Source organism: Larus michahellis, chromosome 5, assembly GCF_964199755.1.
Source record: "Larus michahellis chromosome 5, bLarMic1.1, whole genome shotgun sequence".
NCBI lineage: Eukaryota > Metazoa > Chordata > Aves > Charadriiformes > Laridae > Larus > Larus michahellis.
This window is the reverse complement of record NC_133900.1, coordinates 23414231-23435120: the sequence shown is the minus strand read 5'-3', so window position 1 is coordinate 23435120 and position 20890 is coordinate 23414231. Positions and strand designations below refer to the sequence as shown.

At 37.3% G+C, this 20890-nt stretch overlaps 1 protein-coding gene across 1 annotated transcript; it reads right to left on the bottom strand.

The window, feature by feature from the left end:
• Positions 1-112: 112 nt before the first annotated feature.
• BBS7 (Bardet-Biedl syndrome 7) lies at positions 113-20780 on the bottom strand. Its single transcript, XM_074589137.1, has 19 exons — positions 20653-20780; positions 20366-20431; positions 19618-19680; positions 18580-18755; positions 17767-17953; positions 16970-17042; positions 15926-16042; positions 14358-14488; positions 13512-13596; positions 11703-11805; positions 10938-11130; positions 9346-9420; positions 8205-8270; positions 5955-6094; positions 4802-4966; positions 3534-3643; positions 3321-3424; positions 1715-1838; positions 113-691 (listed from the first exon to the last, which is right to left on the bottom strand). Exons 1-19 carry the CDS (start codon positions 20686-20688, stop codon positions 555-557), a joined length of 2151 nt encoding a protein of 716 aa, XP_074445238.1. The 5' UTR covers positions 20689-20780; the 3' UTR covers positions 113-554.
• Between the last annotated feature and the right edge of the window lie 110 nt (positions 20781-20890).

Sequence of the window (20890 nt, the reverse complement as noted above, 5' to 3'; positions counted from 1 at the left end):
GGGCGGGGCCTGGCGGGCGAGCGGGAGGGAGTCGGCGGAGGGAAGAATTCGCGAATTTCCGGGTTTCCGAATTTCAGGTGGAATTTGGAAATGAAGCACGCTGACACAGGAGGAGCACGGAGCAGGTTTAATGGAATCTACTCCCCAACCAAGAATGAACGCGTAGCTTTAAAAGCAGCTGTCCTTAGCCTAAAATCCACAACCCTTTAGCACACAAATTTCTTCTAAATCTGGTTTCTCTGTACCAGTTTCTTCGTACATTCTTACAAGGGGAGAACAGACCACCACATGTGGTCTTTAACAGCACTGAAAACATTTTTGCAAAAAGGGTGTTTGGTATTTACATCCAATTAAGTTTTCTTATCGATGAAGAACACTGTTGACATAGAAACACTGCGCACATTTAACAAACACAACAGTTTATCTGAAATAAAGCTGATTAATGTATTCAGTATGATAATAAATATGAGTAAAAACTAAGAGACGACAGTACAACAAAAGAATAAAAGTGTTTTTCTTAAAAAAAAAAAAAAAATTACTCTGCTTTTCCCTTCTCAGGCTGCAGCCTCAAAAAAAGCAATTAGTCCATCTTGATCACAGCCATCCAGAATCTCCAGAAGAAGAGGGACTTTAGTTTTCACATTGGTGCCTTTGAATTTAAATTTATCTATGAAGAGATCCGTGATCATACCTGCAAAGGTAAAGCCCCAGGAATTATTGTTTGCCTTGTTTTCATTATGAAGCATCTCTACTTTTAACTCATTCTTATATACCAACTATTCCAGGTGATTCGAGATTGAGACAAGACTCTTTTTAAACTTCACATTTTAAACAATTATCTCCTTTTAAACAAACACCAAATGCTGTTAGAAGCACCGGATTCCAGCTTCATTCCAAAGTGTGTGTTTCTGCCTTACAATTACCCACATCTGGAGTAATTACCACTAAAGAGAGAAAATCACCACAGGACAGGCAAGGAGGGCTCTGCTTACACTGCAGATCCATCGCCTTATTAAACCTGGTGCCCAACAGAGATTCCCTGAGCTGGAGCCGTGTGGGAAACACCACAGGAGGCTACAGAATTTCCTTCACTAAATTAGATCTTCTACGAGTCCCCCTTCCCACCCCATGCGCATTTTTCTGTTTTCCTGATGTTTTGCAAAACTTAACTGCTGAGAATTTAATCACTTATTTAACTTTTATACGTTCTTAAACACCATCCTGAATTTAAATACGATCCTTAATCGTGTCCATAAAGACAAGGATCATCCGAATATAAAAAGCTGTCTATTAAACAAAAGGTATAGAAGTCACTTGCAAATAATCATGGTATCTTCATTCTCAGTGATGGCTTGTGATGCCAAATCAATTTTAGAAGTTCTCAGGTGAACAATTCTTGATAAACTCTGGAGAGTTACTTAAAGTTTGTAGCAGCATACAAACCATTTTCAGGATGTGCTCGGTTTTACTGCCTCACCTTTAACTTCAGATTTTTGTGATCAAAACCACTGTGTAAATAGGCAGCCTTGGCTGTACAGCCAGCCAGACATATGTATTTACATACCTATTGTTGTCCTGAAGCTACCCAAGCGTACCCACTTATCAAATTATTTAAATTCTGCTAATACCGACTTCATATCTATTTCAGTCACGTCCAGCGTGCTTTCTGGACATTAAGCTGCATTTCAATAAAAAGCTGAATTGACCAACAAACCATAAAGTCTCTCGAGATGTGCAGGTTGTCTCTTGTATTCCTCAAGCAGCTGATCTGCCTCTTCCAAAATGCTGCGGTATTTTGGTAGCAGGAAGTCCACATTTCCTTCATGAACTTGTAATTCCTCAAAGACATTTTAAATCATAAGAATTAACAGCAGTTAAGTATCGCAAAGGCATGAAAGTAAGAAGAAATTAAGCTTGGGTCTGTCAGGAGGAAATACTTCAGAGACAAGACAATCCCCTGCTAAAGTAGCAAGAGGTATTTTCAAAGTGCTTCATTTTCTAGCCTTCTAACGAAATGCCAGATATTACTTGTCACTTCAGAGACGAGATTCTCAAAATCCTGTGTATTCCAGCTCTGAGCACTGCCAGAAGAGGATCACGCCACAGCCCAGCCCCTATGGAATCAAGCCTAACAAAGGCTCAAAGCCTTCACCATGTCCTCATTTTTAGAATAAAATAATTCCTAAAAAGCATAGCACATGCTAAAGTCTGAAGGTAAAAGCAAACTTTGAAAGTATCAAGTTGTGACAGCAAAAAGTTTTAAAGACCTCTTCTAAAATGCCCCAGACTACCAATAAACCAATTTAAGATGGTTGATAGTATAGATCATTTTATCCCCCACAGAAAGACTGTTCTTTTCAAGATAAAAGGTAATTATACTATGCATTGTGAGTCTGCTGGAATAACAGCTTTCATCAGTCACCAGATTATTTTACTGCCTATAAGTTATTATCCAAAAAATGAGTGACAAAAAAATAAAATATGTTAAAAGGGGTTTGTCAAAGAAGATTTGCTGTCTAAAAAAAAAAGCGTAAAACAAGCAATATCATTATTATTGCGCAAAAATAACATGCATTAACAATAAATTCTCTATTACTCTTTGCCTCCCTGGTTTGCCAAATCAAGACCAAGTCAAATACTTTTAGTGATAATAAAGATACACACTGTGCTCATTGGTACTCAGTTTTTCTACTAACTGCAGAGTTCTGTGACTAGTATTTGATTCCCCCAAAGGACAAGAGAGAATCGGTTGTCCATTTTCACCTCTTCCCCCCCTCAAAAAAAAAACAAACCAAAAGAGACAATGGCAGGTTTTTGACAGTAAAATCCTGGTTGTTGGAAAAAGTCCAAGAACTGAGATAAGCTGCCTAACTGGTACCTCCCAAAGACTAACCATTGAGGAGGGCATTAAGTAGAAGATTAAAAAGCAGATAATTCAGAAATTATGACACACTGGGATGAAGCAAGGAAGTCACATCTGGCCTGGATGATCACCCCCAGATCTAAAAAACTTTTAAAGGCTAGTGGAAAGGGACATAGAAGGAACTGGGAAATTACAGTGGGCAAAAAGAGGAGGTTAGATGATAAAGCCGGCTGCCTTCTACTGTCTGCTTTAAACATCCTCACCATCAGTCAGTAATCCTACATGTTATTCACTAGTTATATAGTACAAAATGGGAATTTAGATTATTAAAATACATGTCCTGGGAACAGCAATGGAACAGACACCAGTATGACACACATCTGACTTGAGCTGTACAGGCTGGTCTCTGACAACATAATCCCCCTAAAAATCCTTCCACGGGAGTTCAGATACTCACTCTCAAAGCATCTATTAAGTGAACCTTCTTGGCCAACAGCTGCTGGTACTCTAATTTAGGGTGGATAAGCTTTAATGTGTGTCTCACAGATTCTTCATTTATGTCTAGTAGGGAGTAAAAATAAAACCCAACAAGCAAATTATTATTACATATTCCATTTATAAGAATATAAAATTAAGTCAAGGACAAAAAAAATAGAGAAGAAAGTTTTACCATATGATATGTTGAGATTAATCTTCCTTTTAGTAGCCTCTTTGGAAAGCACATCTTTTAGGATGGATATTGTAGAAATGTTGTCAGACTTAAAACACCCCTCACCTTTTCTATGAAGGAAGAAAAACTTGAAAAGAACAAACTTCAACACACACACATGCATTAGATTTGTCTAATTTTGTACATTTAGAAAGCCTGTAAATTAATGGCCAAATCAAAGAAAGCAACTTCTATAAAGGTCCTAACGATTCTCCATGTATCATGTGGCTGTATATACACTTGAACTGTTCCCTCCTTCCCTATTCCCAGTGTAATCTTGTCAGGGAACAGTTTGTTCCAGTACATCAGACAAAGTAGTATACACAAATCTTAGGTACACACAAAGCACTTCTCTTTATTGTATGGCACTAAGGTTATACAAGTAAGATCTCTGACTGGATTCATTCCTCCTAAGTTTTATCATTGCAATACTTGACGCCAAAGAGCAAGCTTCAACACCAGAAGGGAGAAAAAACTCTCTCCCCTTTTCTCCCCAAAATACACCAGCCCAACAACTTTCTGCATTACAAATAGACAACACACATCGTAGGCTGCAAGCAGGTTGGAATCTTTGTAATTACAGCAATTAATTTTTTCCCCCCTTTACAGTTCTATATTCAGGTAGATGTACATAATTTGTTGAAGGAAGATATAACTAATTAATTTGAGAACAGAGTATTAAACACAGAAATAATATTTGCTTAATATAAGTTGCAGAAAAAGAAGGTTTTCATTAATTAATCATTATAATGATTAATTATTAATAATAATTAATTAATGCTTATTCACATTTTTTTTGCATGAGTATTAAATGCCTTTTAAGTTATTTCTGGCCCTCAATAGAAAAAAAAAGGAAGTTAGAAAACAATAGGCATTACAAAATAATTTCAGTACATTAGTAACTAGGTTCTTTGAATTTTAAAAGCAAGCCACCATCCTAAAAATATATCAAGGCTTTCCTCCCTGGCAATTTTGGTTTTTGGACCAACTTTGAGAAAACCCCTATTCAAGTCACAGATTGCATCATTACTGGATAGTGCTCACCCTGGTAATGTCTGAAAATCCTTTTTAAGAAAGATTCCTGTTCTCTTTAATGGGAGTTTTGATGGGGCTGGGGGTGGAGAGCTGAACAGTAGTGTGTGCGTGAAACCACACTTGGAGACTGGTCAAGAATGAAAAAGACAAAAGCCCCAGTATAGTCACATTGCACTTTAGTAACTGTATTTTACCTGTAAGTACTTTCAAGCTGTGTACCCAGGAAGGTGTTCTGAAAATAAAAGGTGATACTCTCTCCAGCGGGAGTCTTTTCAGGCACTTCAGGTAAGCAAAACACAACCCAGGAGTGAACTTCAGCAAAACTGAACTGGCCTTTGAGCGTCAGTGTATTCATGGGTCTATGACGTTATGAAATTTAAAAAAAAAAAAAAAAAAAAGAAAGAAAAAAAAGAAAAGAGTTAACAGTTACGAAGGAGGGGCACTGTCAGTCCGCTGGTTATCCATATGAAAAAAAGTTTAGTTCCACATGGTGATTTCCTTTTAATCAACACCCTGTAAGAAGTGAGCTATCTGGCTAAGTAGTTATGTATTACAGATTAAAGCTACTTTTCTGTATTTCAAGACAAAAAGCTATGTGTACATTCAAGCTTTATCTCACAGCAGGCATGTCAGAACTGGATAAGAAACTAGTTGGAAGTTTTTGACATATCCCGTTACAAGTTGTTAAACCTGAAACTTATGACAAAGGTAAATAACTGACAACACAGCAAATATGACCAAGAGCCTCAACAGTCTCCCATGCTGTAAACCACAGACAGAGCATAATGGCAGCTCATTTGCACATTAAGTAAAAGCATTTGGTATCATTCCTTCAGTCTTTCAGTTTTGTTTTGAAGCCAGCAATGCAAGATGTTAATTGAGGGCGGGGAAAAATCAAGTAGAAATTGCATAAAATAGTAGGTTCCTAACAGAGGGATAAGGGACAAAAGAAGTCTTGGCTCCGTTTTGGAGCCAAATTAGCTATGGGAAAGAATTACATTGAAAGGGTGGAGGGGAGAATGAGGCTGAAACTGAGAAGGCTGCGGTTACTGACAGAGGGGAGTTTCCTTTCTACCACACCCTCAACTCTACTAACACATGGGGCTGCACTATAACCCAGGTTATTATGAAAAATAATCTGAAAACAAGGATAAAGAATGGCAAGCAAAGCAGGAGCCCATTAAATCCACATTTTCTGCCAGAAAACCCATAAAATGGAACTACAGGCTCAAAATTGCAGGTTAGTGGTTAGAAACGACATGCTTAAGTTTATAGAGTAAACATTGTTTCAGCCAGGTTGCGTCAGTTTTTCAAGAGAAAAAAGCATTGATTTTTCTTTGCAAATACCTGTCATGGTCAATAGAATGAGTTCTCTGATGAAGCGAAAGGGGTTTAATTTGATATTGATGAACTTGGCAGGTTTTTGGTTGAATTCTTGGAGTTACATATGCTTGAAGTGTCCCATACTGTCCTTCAATCGATCGAACCTGCAGAAATAAAAGCAGAACCCACAAAAAGAACAAAAGGGGAAAGATTAATTTACCATGATTTGGAAAACTGATGGGTATTTGAAATGTGTTAAAGAAAGACTGTAGAACTCAAGAATATTTAAAGTACTGTATTTAATTGAGAAGTGCCACTATAAATAGGGCAGATCACAAATGTTTTAAAACTAGATGAAGTAGTGTCCCATGAAGTGCTGCTATATTAGATGAATGAAATATTAAAAAAAAATACAACCTGCTAACTTACATTCTGATCAGTTAAAATTAAAAGTCTATAACTTGCTTCTAGTTCTTCAGTGGCCCCATTTATGTTTTAAGAATAGATCAAGGAATTTAGAAGAGTAAACAGAATTTCAAAATACGCATTCACTTCTTCATAGCCACCAAAGTTCATCCTGAGCTATTTTTGGAGAAGTAAGAGGCCAGATTGAAGTTCGAGTCTCAGAACGCCTAAGAAGCAGGATGTACAAACACATTCAAGATACAGTGTGTGCTCTCCACACCTCTGAGGACACAGCAATGCATCAATCACTTCTCTGCTGAGACCAGCTACACAGACTGCACTAAGTCTGCCACTCACGCAGAACTGACAAGAAAGAGGAGTGTCCCACCTATAGCACCAACACAGCTGTGAAAGTAGGCAGAGGAGCTACTGAAACAACTTTATACAAACAAAAGAGCAGACTGCAGTTCGAGTATAGGTTTGCTTTACAACCTTGATTATGTCCCCTATTTTATAGGGTCTCAGAACTCAAGAAGTGTTTTGCAAGAAGACATCCACTCCAATGTTTTTAATAAAAATAAGTTAGTAAAGAGTTGTCTTTGGAAATTAAATTTCCAAGATTTAGAAGTTGTATCGTCTACACGTGCACAGACGAAATACAGAAAGAGAATGGACTCCACATGGCAGGCAGAAACCACTGGAGATCCTGAATGTATTGCAGGAAGGTGGCAGTAGAACTTGCGCAGATCGAATCCATCACATCAGGATCCAAATGCAAGAGTGACAGTGCAGTGTTTTTGATGACACACTGCACTATGATGTAGTTTATAAATGCTTTTAGAGAGAGCGAAAAAACCACCATCCTCTTTTTGTGTATCATGAATGCATTTGACTAATTTTTCTTCTGTCATTTGCTCTTTAGCTAGTATTTTCAATAGTAAAGGTGGCCAGGGTCTTATCCCTAAATTGAACTAAGAGAACTGAGACATCAGGAGATAAAGTGACCTGCTCAGAATCAATAAGCAAACTAACAGCATTTCTTAAGAAGGGAACCTTGGAAATAAGAGTCTTAGTTCAGCACACTACGTCTATTATTGCAACCTCACCAAAAAGCAGATAACCACCCTCAACTTCCCCACATTTGATGCACTTTAAACCAGCTTAGATTTCTAATGATAATCTATCGACTGAGAATTTTACATAAATAAACACATACCACATCAGGATCCTGCAGTGTTAGGTGACTACATAAAGAGAAAACCTAGAGCCTGTGTGCATCTTGAGGATTTTCCTAGTCATGATGTCCTGCATTATTTCCCCTGGTTGCAGCCACAAAACATGTGAATTTGATGTATCGCTAAAAATAAACCCCAAAACATCCATATGCCTTTAGTATAATAAGCATGGGATGACCAGATTTGCTTCCTCTCAAAAATACAAATCCAGTCTGTATTCCCTGGTCGCTTCCCAGTGTAACTTCCTTCAACATTTCCGTGTACAAACAGTGCCAGAGCTTTCTTTCCCACATCTCTCTCCACTTTACATCCCACACGCTGTCTCCAGATTCACGTATTTCCACAATCTGTGGTTTCCCCACTGCTTTCATTTTAGGGATACTAAAGAGGGACCCCAGGCTCTCCTCTGAAGTAATACAGTAATACATTCTTAGAAGCTTTTAGAAACCCTACAGACAAATATGAAGGAATACAAGCCCTGGATTAGAAGGTTCTCAGGAAACAACCTGCTGTAGAAACTGGACTGATCATTTGCTCAGGCTGAGCCGTCAGTCAAGGTAGAGATCTCTCCATTCCTAAGCAGACACCTATATAAACATTAATTAATTATGAAGAATATACTAGAGCATTTCACCTTAAGTTCAAGTCTTGTAGTATTTGCTTGGCATCGGTAAGTTGCAAGAAGGAAGTTGCTATTTGGCTGTAAACAGGAAAAAGAAAACCACAGAAAAGTAAGACAAAACAGGACTGTGGACTCACAAAAGTTCTACTCATCTGTTTTAACTGTAGACATGTACTGTAAAGCTTTTGCTATTTATGTACAGCTATTTTACAGAAGTTAAATACAAAAAGGTAATCTTTTGTTCCCTTGAGTATTCCAATTAATTTTAATGATGGTAGAATTTAAAAAATTTCTCCGTATAAGAAGAAATCAACTGAAGCGTCTTACACTCTTTAATACCACCATAAAAATCATATAGATATCTTTTTTTTCCATCTGAAAAATGCATCTATCAGCCTGCCCCACTCATCTGCAACATCAGTCCAACATCCAAAAATGGAAACAAGATCAGTAAGAAAACACAGCAACAAAAAAACCTACATTAATCATCATGAATGACAAGAAACTTAAGTTTATTTCCAAAAGCTCCAGGGTAGATGAATGATGTGCAACTTCAGTTCTTAAAACTAAAATACTTAGAGGACTCTTACAAGGAAAAAGACTTCACAGAAGATTTTCATAATGCTAAGGTAGTTTTTGGATTTTCCTTCTGGCCCTAATCATCTGTAGTAATTCTTTAATTATTTAAGTGTATAATTATTATATAAAAAAAAGCACTAAAAAATATGCCTCCCCACACAGCAGAATTTTCACGTTCTAAAGTGATTTTTAAGAGACAATAAGTAAGAAAAAGAATGTTCTTCACCTAAATTACTTGGAAGTAAATACATGCAATACTGGCAAATCCAGAGAAGAGAGCAATACCGAATGTGTCCTTCACTTTCCTGATCAGGCAGGAAAAAAAGCACGAGAGCTGTTGGCTTCTGGATCCTTTTGCACGTGTTTAGCTTTGCCTTATGTCAGAACTTGCCGCTAACTCCTAGTTCTGCAGTATCTCTAACAAAGCTGAGCTCTCCAAAATTACCAAATCAGTAGCTTAACTCGACATACTCAAAATTACGAACATATACATCCAAACTTGATTTTTAATATACAATATTAAGAGCTTTCATCATGTGATCTCTATAAATATAATCTCTTTTGTTTCACTTACCTCAGAATCACAGCTGCTAAAACTAACAACAGCAGAATTTTTATCCACATCCAGCAAGTCTATCGGGACATCACTCTGCAGAACACACAAGGGAGGAAAAATAAAGAGCTTAAGTTCCTGAGTAGCTTCTAATGCATTTATCCTCTAACTGTCATCGATTATTTTAATAAAGGAGAGGCAATGATTGCTTCATCCAAGAGGTAAAAGCCTAACAGACACACAGTTTACAACTTAATCTCAAATAACATGATGTTTCTCTTATGGAGTCCTGAACTCTTGTGTGGCTGGCTTACAACAACTTCCATACAAGATGTGTAACTATCTTTCAGAGATGAAAGTATATGCACATCTTTCAGACATGAAAGTATACCTCCTTCAAATTCATGACGTATATTCATGATTGAAGTGTTTCCCTATTTTAATAGGGGGATTACAATATTCATTCAAGAAACCAAGGATCATATTACATAATTAATGATCCTCTTACTTACAGTAATGCTTCTGAAACAGACCACTTATCTACATGTATTTTCACTGGAATTAAGTCTAACACTGTTTAAAAATGAGATTAAAGCGTATGAGAATGGTTAATTACTTGATTTGGTACTGCTTCATAACTTCACAGAAGTGTCAGAAACATTGATAACTATGCAACATACTTCCTAAAAAAATATTTTAAAAACAGTTTTATTGTCTTCTCACAACAGAGAAATAGAGGATACTGCTTTATGTTTCTTTAAAGAAAAAGCCATAAGTTCTAAACTCTACATTAAGTTCAAGGCTTGATTAAACAATTTCATTACTCTTCACTTAGCTTTGGGAACAGCAGATACTATAATGCTGCAAATTAGCTGTACGTTAGCATTGCTCTAACAACACCCTTAATAAAAATAAGATTTATATTAGGAAGTGAAAAATAAAATCCTACAGTAGTTCTCTCACATTTGTTACAGCAAATTCACCTCACAAATTCCTCCTTGTCAAATTTTTGTCCCCATGCACATCCCAAAAGAAGGTAATTCAGTACCACTACTCTCTCTGACTACCAAATAAAACATTAATTTCAGCTGATGCAGTAGGAGGAATAACTAATTAAGGCTGTTCTACATGGCAAGAGTATCTATCACCAATTGCACACAAATCAGATGCTGGTCCACATTCAAAGTGCACAGGTGGCCCACACCATCCTAAAATTAATTTTCCACTACAAAGGGTACTTAACTGGCAAGTGAGAATCTCCACTTCATTTAAGATTTGGCAAGTTAATTGCTGTTTAAATAAGGAGGGACATGCAAAAACAAGCACAAAAGTTACATAGAAACCTGCTAATACAGCAGGCATTTTGATCTATTTTGGTAGTTAGTGTAATGTTGCTCTGTTCAATAAAGATTTAGGTTGTATTTGTTCCCTAACAAGCATTTACAACTTATTTCAACGTTGCAAGGCTATACACTTCAATTCCCTCTTATAACAATTCAGACATTTAAAACCCCATATACTTAAGATACTATAACTCAACTTTTTAAACTAGAAAGTCCCTGAATGTTTTATTTACACATCAAGAAGGCCAACAAGAACAAAGCGACACTCACCTGCACCAGGACATTATCTATAGCTGTCTGCACCTCCAAGATCAGGCTGTAGCTAGCATCATCCTTATTTAATGTAAACTTATCATTCACACTAAACACAGGTACTGATGAGACAGCAGTACTGGATTGAGAAGACTGCTGGTATTTTTCACGTTCCTGAAGTACTTTCATCTGTAAGTGTTCCAATTCATTCCTAGAAAAAGGAAACCACATATAACGTCTTAAAAAAACAACTATAAAAGCTACCCTGGAAATAAAGTAGATTAAGCTTGCAAGGCAACAATGTTTATCCTCTGTCCACAATTTTCCAACCAGAAGTGACTGGTGACTCCCCTCTCCACATACAAACTAAAGATAAAACATAAACTATTTCACATGAAAATGGAGATTCTACTGTACCTTGCCAAAAGTGATTTCTATGAGTCACAGGAAAGGACAACTTTTTTCCTTCAAGAGTACAACACATTTTGAATTATATGCTAGTGACCATTTTTATCCCATCATTTAGAAGCTATAAGCAGCATGGAAGAAGGGAATCTTATCTTGCTGATACTGAGGAAAATGGCATTAAGACATCATCATGTGAAGGCAAGATAGAAAGAGGCTGTGAAATGAGTCTGCTACTCATTTCTACTTTAAAAAGGGTTAAATCTACTTCTAGATACATTAACAATACAGAAAATCCAGTGAGATAGGAAGGAAAGATGACATTTCAGCTTTTAACGTTTCAATTATTTCATTTAAATTTCTTTCTAGTGCAATTACCTTAAGGATGAAATCTTGCTCTGCATTTCTTGACTTAATTTTAGTTCTTCACCTGATCCACCTTCTCTATGGACAGGTTCTGTAGTCAGTCCTGTCAGCCAGCCTAAACCAATATATGAAGTTTATATTCCTCATAAGCTATAAAGAAAAGTCTACACTCAGCTTTTGTATGTTCCAGATGCTGGGTAGAGAGAACAGACTATAATTTAATCCTTTCTTTGGAGGATTAATCTAGACCCTGAGCATGATTTTTTTATGGGTGTCATTCTTAGCTTACAGATTGGAAAACATTACTTATTCTTTTTCATGAAGTACTTCATGCAATAAATCCCTCTGCAGCAGGTTTTAACGGAGCCCTTACATTTTTTCCTACCTCTGTTTCTCTGGCAAAACCTTGAATAATTGGCAGCACTATAGTTGGAAAAAAAACAAACCAAACCAAACCTGTGCAGTGTGTTTATAGCAGGCTGTATGTTGCACAGTGTGCTTTGAGATTGAATGCTGCCAGTCAAAGGGAAAAAAAATAAAAATCACCTTTTTGTTTACATAACTACATTTACTTATAAAAGCAAATACTAGTTGATTATATCCTGACACCTTAGGTATGATATGAAGACTTGAATGGGTGTTTATAGCTCTAGTTACCTCATCTAATGCATGCAAACAGCAAGATAGCATTATTATAAAATGCACCATAAAAGCCGACATGTCCACAATCTTTCACATTCCTTAGCTATCTACTTCAAGTACCAAGAAAGCCCAATAATGGAGCATGAACTTTAAAAAAAAAATCCACAGAAGTCCTGTGCTGCCAAGCTTCAAATGTAACTTTTACTGTTCTAAGAATGACTTTTCCTGATCTGCCAAAATCTGCCAAACTCAGTCTACTGCACATCCTACCACAGTTTACCTTTGAAAAGCCACAGGTGAACATGGGCTTTCGTTTTTTTCTTTCTCCTATGATTCACAGATCTTTATAACATTCCCACATGCACTAAAAGAAGCCACAAAGGACTTTGGTATGACAGGCTGCAACAATACTGTGGCCAAAACAACTCATACGAGGTAAGATATAAGAGACATTTAATCATGCAAAGACTATTTAAAAGAGGTACTGTAACACCATTACTTCTGAATAACTCATTAAGAATTGTATCTTGCCAAAATACATGATTTTGAATACGAGAGGTTTTGGTAGGCTAATTTTTTAGCACTGAAAATAGCTGAACATAGAGAATTAGTAATATTTTAGCTCTTAGCAGTTAACACATGCAGCAGGTTTATGACAGCCTCTGTGACAGTCAGGCCAACAGCTCCAATCCTACAGAGGGACTGCTGAGACGTCTCACACAGGGAAGCTTCATTTTCTACTAAAAGCAAAATCAACCCCATTTAAAGCCCTACGAAGCTGAAAAGGAAGGAAATTATGTAAAATGACAGGAAAAAAATATATGCATGTCTATCAATATTTTTAATACAAAAAAACCCCATGAATAATTATTTTGAGCATAACATATTAATTATTTCATCACAGTTAGGCAGCAGTCTACACCAGAGAAAAACTAGCCACTGTGTTACACAGCAGAACACATTATAAATATCTTAAAATATAAAAATGTAGCTTAAGCATAAGAAACATTTTTGAGGTGTAAATATTAAATTAGGAGAGATCTTTTCAACAAAACATTATCTTGGTTCCAATCACCACAAAAATTTTAAGAAACGTGAGCTGCACTAACAACACAGCCTGCTTCATTTTTATCACATCACCACAGACGACATTTATTGAGTAGATCACATGATGCTTACCTGAATATGTGGATGCTAAAATTTCATCATATCCATCTTTTCCTACACAGCCACCCTGGATTGATGCGATGCTCTCTGATAAAGCCTTCAAATAAATACATTCAAGCAGAGGAAAATGTCACTGCACTCATTTTAGAAGTTTGGGGGGGTTTGTGGGGGTTTTAAAGGTTGTGCTCATCCTTCCATCTGCATCACAAAATACCTACATAACATGCACAATATCTAGACCTACAAAACAGTAAGCCAGCTGATGACTATCACAGCTAAATTGAGGTGTTTTAACAAATGCATTCCAATTCTACTCTGCATAATAAAGACATTAAAAAGCAGTTTAAAGCAAAACACTGATGGACAATATTTTTCCAGCAGGAATTAGCAATCTGACTGAAGCCTGAAATAAGTCACTATGGCTCAAATCTACTATTTTAAACAATTCATAACCAAGGTAATTATGCTCAGTAAAGTCCTGACAGCTTACATTTATTATTTTACATGTAAAACACAGACTACACACGGCATGGGGTTGTTTTTTTCACTGAGAGAGAAGTGCTATATTACATTTCACCCAGGAGAGACTTCAGCAGTCAATAGAGCCAGAGCTTTAACACACCCTCTACAGTATTTTCATTTTTGCTCAAATCAGGACTATTTCACTTTCTGTTTCTTAAATACTAAGATATTGCTTTGAAGTTCATATTGTCAACATTACAGAGCTCAAATTAGAAACAAACCCCACATTTTAGTAGTAATGACCTTGTATATACTTTAAGTTTTGAAACACAGATTCTTTTTTTTTTTTAATTAATTTTTTTTCAGCAAAGAGGAGTATGATGAATGTGGGCTTACATGATCATATCGAAGGCCGGGATCATCTGCGCTCTCAAAGTTATAGATTTCTAGCATTCCATCATCTCGTCCAACGAGTAATTCTTTAACTCCATCTCCCACAATGTCAAAACTATCAATACATAAGATACCTAATGAAAAAGAAAACAAAACCGTTTACACCATCATTATTCATTTATGACACGATACACAGGCGACATTAAATTACATAGAAAGAGATTCTTGATTGGCTTTTAAGGTTTTATCAATGCTACTTCCGCATGAGTCCACTAGGGGGCTGAAGTCTCTCATCTGTGCCTGAAGTTCAAGCTTGTACAGTGGGTTTTACGGCAACCAACTCCGAATCAAAACCACAACAGTTCCCTTGGTGGAAAGCACTGCACAGAGACCCTCTCTGATGCTCAAATTGTTTACTTTTGAGGGGTTTAACGCTCCTTCATCAAACATTCCCCCAGATAAACTATTTGTCTATCTACACTACCGTAACTTTGCCAGTGAAGAAGCAAGCAGTCTTTGTTTCCTATAGTTGACTTAAAGCTATTGGAAAATGGACTACTATGAATTCTGGCTAAGGTGACAGAAGGAGGGTTCTGACTTGTGCCAGACCTGAACTAGGTACTGCCACTTGACACCTCAGTGGACAAACCCACTATTAGCACAGGTGGAACCAGCCTATGACAACTAATCATGTTTGGACAGGAAAGAACGTTAAGGTCTGGAAGAAGGAAAAGGCAGTGAGAGAGTTTGTACAAGAATTAATCTGAAAACCGAGATGGAATTTAACTTTTATGACTCCTTCGTATTTCATATGAAGAGTAAGGACATACTTGGAAGCATTTTAAGAAAATAATTTAGCAATAGCTTTTATGAGATAATTAAATTTTTATATATTTTTTTTTTTTTCCTATTCCTGGTCTTCTCCCTTTACAAAGGAGTATGGGCTAATTGCAGCATCTATTAGAACATAGAATAATATATTGAATAATAGCTAAAACAGGCAAAGTGTCACACTATGCTCTGATCAGTTAAATCTCATTGTGGAGCTTTAATAAAAGCCTTATTCCGTCTTCAGACAAAACCCCGTGTAATGGCTTTTTTTAAAAAAAAAGGAAGAAAAAAAGAGTCTTGCAGGGAAGATACTAACCTTTCCTGTGAAGAAACTTTAAGACCACAGAACATCTGAAAAATCTGGCAGGTATATTTGCACTTAGAAACAGTCACCGAAGGGATAAAAGTCTTAAGTAATCATATATGAATCAATACCGTTTTATAAATGCCACTTTAAAGACAACTTTTTAATGCCTTTTTTTTTTTTAAATACTTTTAAAAAAAGTATTTCCAGTACTAATGTGCTGGAAATAATATGAACAGAACACTCAAAGCAAGACAAACTGATAAGAATTATTTATAAGAAAATCAGGAGAGTGAAAGAGAGCTTACTCGTATTAATATCGCATACTGACATAATGCCTCCAAAGTATCTACGAATAAGATTTCCTGATTATTATACTCATAATAAAGCCTCAGATATACTGGAAAGCTAAAGAGTGAGAGACTGAGACACATACCTCCTCTCTTTTTTTCATTTCCAATTTCCCATTTAGGTATAGGCTTGGAACCAGTAATCTGGATAAGACCCAATTTACCATCAGAAGTTCCATACACAATTTCTTCTCCAGAATCACCTAAGCACATAAACTCAATTTAGAATCAAGAAAATCAAGTGCTCCAATCTAAAAAAATTGAAAGTATTGTGTAATGACATTCTGCAGCCCAAGGGAAAAAGAAAATACTAACCTCAGTGTTGTGTGACAGAACTGTCAGGCTTTAAAAACAAAAACAAATACAGGAAAACAGCACCTGTTCTGATAATTCCTTCATGGCTAACAGTCTTCTGTGTATGACCGCCCCCCCTGTGCTGGAGTTCTGCCTACAAACCATTCATAATCCAACACCTGAAATTTCACAAAGATAGGCTATTAAATTGCCTTTACAGAAGGGAAACAAAGAGATTCATTCAGAACACGCATCCAATAGTGAATGTTCTGCCGAGACTTAAGCAGACTCTTCCAGAAGAGCTCTGAGTGTCGTTGTCACACAGTCTAACTGAAACTAAATTAAGCACCAGATTAACACACTAAGGCGATTTCTATTAGGTTAGAACAGATTAGCAAGAAGGGTGATCAAACTATTTTAAGCAGTTTTAGTTTATGTGCGCTCTACTCAATATTCTCATCCATCCATGGACGGATGCAACTAATGTTTCTAATTATGTAAATCCACGTGCAAGAGAAACCCAAACCCAGAACTTTGAAAAGGCCCCCAAAAGTCCAGTTCCTATTTACACAATGAGACCAGCTTATACCTCACTGCTCTCCTAAGAGGCTTTGAATTAAATGCAATATAATTTACAATTGTCTAAAACAGTCATATGTGTGTGCATATATTTATTTGTGTGTAAGAAATGACTTCACATAGTCAGTTTTCTGCTGCATTTTTAACATCAGCTTAAAAATCAAGGCAAAATGTAATTAACAAATACAAACAATAAAATCTTAAAAGTATAGTATAATAACGTTATTTAGTTAAGTGTATGTTCAAAATCTTGTTACCCCCATTTCCATTGTTTAGAGCAAGAACAGTAGGTGGTCCAGGAAGTTCGACTTCATACAGTAAATCAGATCCCTAAAGACAAAGAGAACTATCAGGAGGTTTTTTTTTAAAAAAAAAAACAAACAACAAACCAACCCCCCAAAAAACCAGCAAAAAAACCCCACCAAACAAAACTACACCAACGAAACTAAAAAAAAAAAAACCACTACAAAACACCAACCATAAAACAAAACCCCACAAGCATAAGCATAAGGACAAAATTATTATTACAGTAATGGACATGCTTCGCTTATGCAAGCTCTCAATACCTATTGGAGAACCATTTCTAAGCCAAAACAGAGTGAAGTTTATATAAATAAAACACAGGACTCTTGAAATACGTTATATGCAAATTAATGGCAAATAAATTTGTTAAACCATTTAACATTACTGAGACTTGTTGCAACAGCACTTTGTGAGAGCATGAATTTCCAAACTGATAAAGACTCACACATTTAAATTCCCTTATGTGAGCATTTTTTGTTAGAATGGACCGATTTGTTATCTACTTCCACCTATGAATTGCAAAGCCTATTTATAGTGGGTTTATTAATCCTCATTTAGCAAGTTTACAATCATGATTTTTCTTCTAAAAAAAAAAATAATGTACCAGCATTATAGACAGTAACACTGCCCAGTAAGATACAGTATGCTTATCCTTTTGGTATTTCAGCCACACTGATATGCTGATTCCCTTAAGAATTAGTCCAATCCCATGGCATCAACACATAAAACATAAACAAACAAGCATTTTAACCTGTAAAACTCTGAGGACTCTATCCTGACATGCAAGTACCGGTGTAATGCAATTCACTTTATCTACAGGAAGGCAGAGAACATCATTGATTTTGTCTCCCGATAGGTAGTAGTGCTGGTCTTTGCAGTCACAATAATGGTTATAGATATAGCTCGCACAAAGAAAGAGATCTGCTCCTGAAATATGCCTGAGAAAAAGAAAACACTGCCTGTAGCGTTTTCCCAGTACAGTTGCAGTGATAGTCTTTTAGCCCGACTAGACACATGCACTGCCACTGGCAGATTCAAGACATTAGTGGGCCCCGTAAGCTGGTCCAGCTATTAAAAAATGTTTCTTATAAGTACTAAAATTGCATGATTTCTACAGCTCTCAAGTTTCCTATTTGTCTGCAGTAAATCCTAAGAATATCTTTATAGACATTTCATTAACATAATTTCATGATATTAATTCTTCTTAAGCCAGCTAATACATGGCAGCATCTTACACCACGATCCAAAAAGAAAAATAAAAAATTTGTTCCTGTTCTGCTACTGGAAGGGTATATGGTCACGATACACTATGGCAATAACCCTGGCTCTGCTCACCTGCATTTGCACTGATGCAAATGCCTCCAGACCCCTCCCAAGACCCCCTACACTTTCTAAACTTCACTGTGATTTTCTAAGTTCCTTCCTACATGTCATGGCACAAGCTAACGCTGGACTGGCACTCTGTGTTACACACAAGCACACAACACAGTAAAAAAATTATTTCATAAAATTACAAACTAACAATCTGCTACGGCTATGAAAAAATGCAAAATATCATACATACATAGCTTTAATGCTTTCAGTGAGGTTAGTTTCAAATGAAAGAAACTGCTTCCCTCTTTTTGTGAAACCTCTAACTTCTGATCCTGTAGCCACAAAAATTTTCTCTTGTGGTGTATTAAGAGCTCCTCCCAACTCCAGTCTTGAAATTTTTTGGCCTGGCAGTGTCTTGAACACTGGCTGTAAACAGAAAAGCAATTTTCATCATCACAATATCGTATTTATGCTAATATTTTAACATAAGGATAATAAATTTGCTTTACAATTTCTGGCAAGACTAAGGATACTACAGATTATATGCAGACAAATATAATCTATACATTTCAGAAACACAAAACAATCAAGCGTTTTAAAAGTCAATAAATATATATGTTAAATATGATAAATTAAGACTTTACTATTTCATTGTTATTCATCCATAGGAAAATTTCAGCACTGCTGGTAGCTCTAAGTTTTTTGTTTGTTTGTGTTTTTTTTTTTAAACAACATACACACACACATTCCCTCGCTCTCTCTTACATGTTGCATTCTTATTTGAAAAGACTATGTAGATTTCTTTGGATTGCTATAGAGTCCTTATAAGCTGGCTACAAAATTCCTTAAGGAAAAAAAAAACATAATATGAAATGATAAATTTTTATTAAGCTGGGCGTAAGTCTAGGCTCATAAAAAGCAATCAGTTTGTCAAAATCCCCTAAGGTGACTGACTTAGTGAATCACTGCAGGTTTTTGTCCAGTCACAGTAACTGAGTACACATACAGGCTTAAGCCCAACTGAACTGCAGAGGAAAAGGTGTTAAACTGACTTTTTTTCTGATGATACACACTAGTGTCTGACTCCACAACCGTGGAGGATCATGTGCTTGCCCCCAGCATGCCCTCATCAGCATGCCCTCATCATAGCTAGGTATCAGTCCACAGCTCTACCTTGACACCTTCTCCACAGGTATTTTATTTCCCATGTCAATAAAAACAGGCTTTCAAAGTTCATTAGGAAGAATATTTTAAAAATACAGTTTTAAAATGGAACATTTCCACTTACCACAGCTTCCCCTTTTTTTATGCCAAAACATGTAATGACCCCATCCTGATCTCCAACCACCACCTTTGAAAGTATAACACATCATTATCTTTTATTACACGCATAAATATTTTTTTAAGTAATGCTTTTCCTATGTTGCTCATATTTTCCTCTATTTAAATATTTTAAGTTCTACAGTACTTAATTTACATAGTGTATGTAGAAAAGCTAGATAAACTGCCATAGATAGGATACTAAAGCCTAAGAACAGTAATTTAAGTGATACCATTTACAGTCCTTTTTCTGCTTCTACTTGTAAATGCCAGCAACAATCAGGTGGAACACTCCAGAAATGCATATTTGGGAATAGTTGTATTTTCATTTCGAGAATTTATTATTAAAATAAGTGTTATTTCTATTGCATTTTCCTAATTAAGTTTCCTTAGTTTAAAGCTGCATTAAAGAAAACTGAAAAGGAAATGTTTCCTCTTAAGTGTTAGCGAAACAGAAATAGAGAAGCATGCAAGAACTTCCTTGCGGTTTTCAGCAATGCCTGAAGTTTTGACAATTCCTTACTGGTCCTGGAAGTTTTCCAAATACAGACTTTTTTTTTTCCCCCCCTCCCTATTTTTTCACAAGTTTCCCAAAACGTTCCAGTAGTTTTTTTCCAAAGCTTTTTTTCCTGTGAGGCACTACTCAAAGAGCCTCAAGAGCCGGTTGACAACGGGAGGAGGGCCGGGACCCTGCCGGAGGTGCCCACAGCCGCTACCTTCTGCGTGGCCTTTTTCCCCGAGGCGGGAAGCAGCCTCATCGTCTTCTGAGCCGTCACTCCCACCTGTCGGAAGACACCGTGGTTAACCGGGCCCGCTAGCCCGCCGGTGTGCCCAGGGAGGGGTGTCCCGGCCCGCCTGAGGCGGCGCTGGGGGTAGGCCTGCTCGGCCCCGGCCCCACCGGGAGGCGCTTCTCGGCCCCGGCCCCCGCCGCCCAGAGCACCGGGACCCTCCTTTGGGCTTCTCGCTCCGCTGGCCCCCGGTCCCCCCGTAGGCCCGCTCCCACCTGCAGGTAGTCGACGCGGGCCAGGCTGAGCTCCATGGCGCCGGGGCAGCGGATCCCGCCCGGGCCCCGCCGCTCCCGTTACCGTGGCAACCGACATGGCCGCCAGCCGGCTTCCCATTGGCTAAGGCTGAGGCGAGGGGGCGGGCCCGCAGCGAGGGACGCGCCGCCATTGGCCAGAGGCGGGGAAGGTGGAGCCTGGTGCCTAAACAGCGGGACTAGAGGGAGGGCGGGTACAGTT

Coding starts and splice junctions, on each gene's coding strand:
- BBS7 (XM_074589137.1), bottom strand. CDS start 20,688: ATGGAGCTCAGCCTGGCCCGCGTCGACTACCTGCAG. Junction 17,043..17,766: donor GAGTCCTCAGAGTTTTACAG/GTTAAAATGCTT, acceptor CTTTGTCTTTAG/GGATCTGATTTACTGTATGA. Junction 4,967..5,954: donor CATTCTATTGACCATGACAG/GTATTTGCAAAG, acceptor ATAACGTCATAG/ACCCATGAATACACTGACGC.